This window comes from Odontomachus brunneus, unplaced genomic scaffold (assembly GCF_010583005.1).
Source record: "Odontomachus brunneus isolate Ranch 3 - 2012 unplaced genomic scaffold, Obru_v1 Obru_scaffold_293, whole genome shotgun sequence".
Classification (NCBI taxonomy): Eukaryota; Metazoa; Arthropoda; class Insecta; order Hymenoptera; family Formicidae; genus Odontomachus; species Odontomachus brunneus.
In genome coordinates, this window is record NW_022639743.1 from 58685 (window position 1) to 58930 (window position 246).

At 37.0% G+C, this 246-nt stretch overlaps 1 protein-coding gene across 2 annotated transcripts in view; it reads right to left on the bottom strand.

Moving 5' to 3' along the window:
- The window catches only part of LOC116853248 (golgin subfamily A member 6-like protein 6), a 3656-nt gene extending 3419 nt beyond the window's left edge, over positions 1 to 237 (bottom strand). For both annotated transcript variants that reach the window (XM_032834221.1, XM_032834220.1), the window contains exon 1: positions 136 to 237. In XM_032834221.1, coding sequence (XP_032690112.1) covers positions 136 to 201 — 66 coding nt within the window. In that variant the 5' untranslated portion in view covers positions 202 to 237. The remainder of the gene's footprint in view (positions 1 to 135) is intronic.
- Between the last annotated feature and the right edge of the window lie 9 nt (positions 238 to 246).

Here is a 246-nt window from a genome sequence, read left to right on the forward strand (position 1 = left end):
TCCTCTCCTTTCCATCATCTTATCTAAATCCGCAATATATATATTAAATAATAACGGGCTCAACGCACACCCTTGTCTCACTCCTTTTTTGGTCCAGAAGCTGTCCGTAAATCCATTCCTTGTTTTCACTATCATCTTGGTCTCTTCATATATCCTCTTCACCCTTTCTACCATCCTTTGATTTATCCCTTTACTTTCCATTATCTCCCATAACTTCTCTCTATTAACATTATCAAAAGCTGCTTT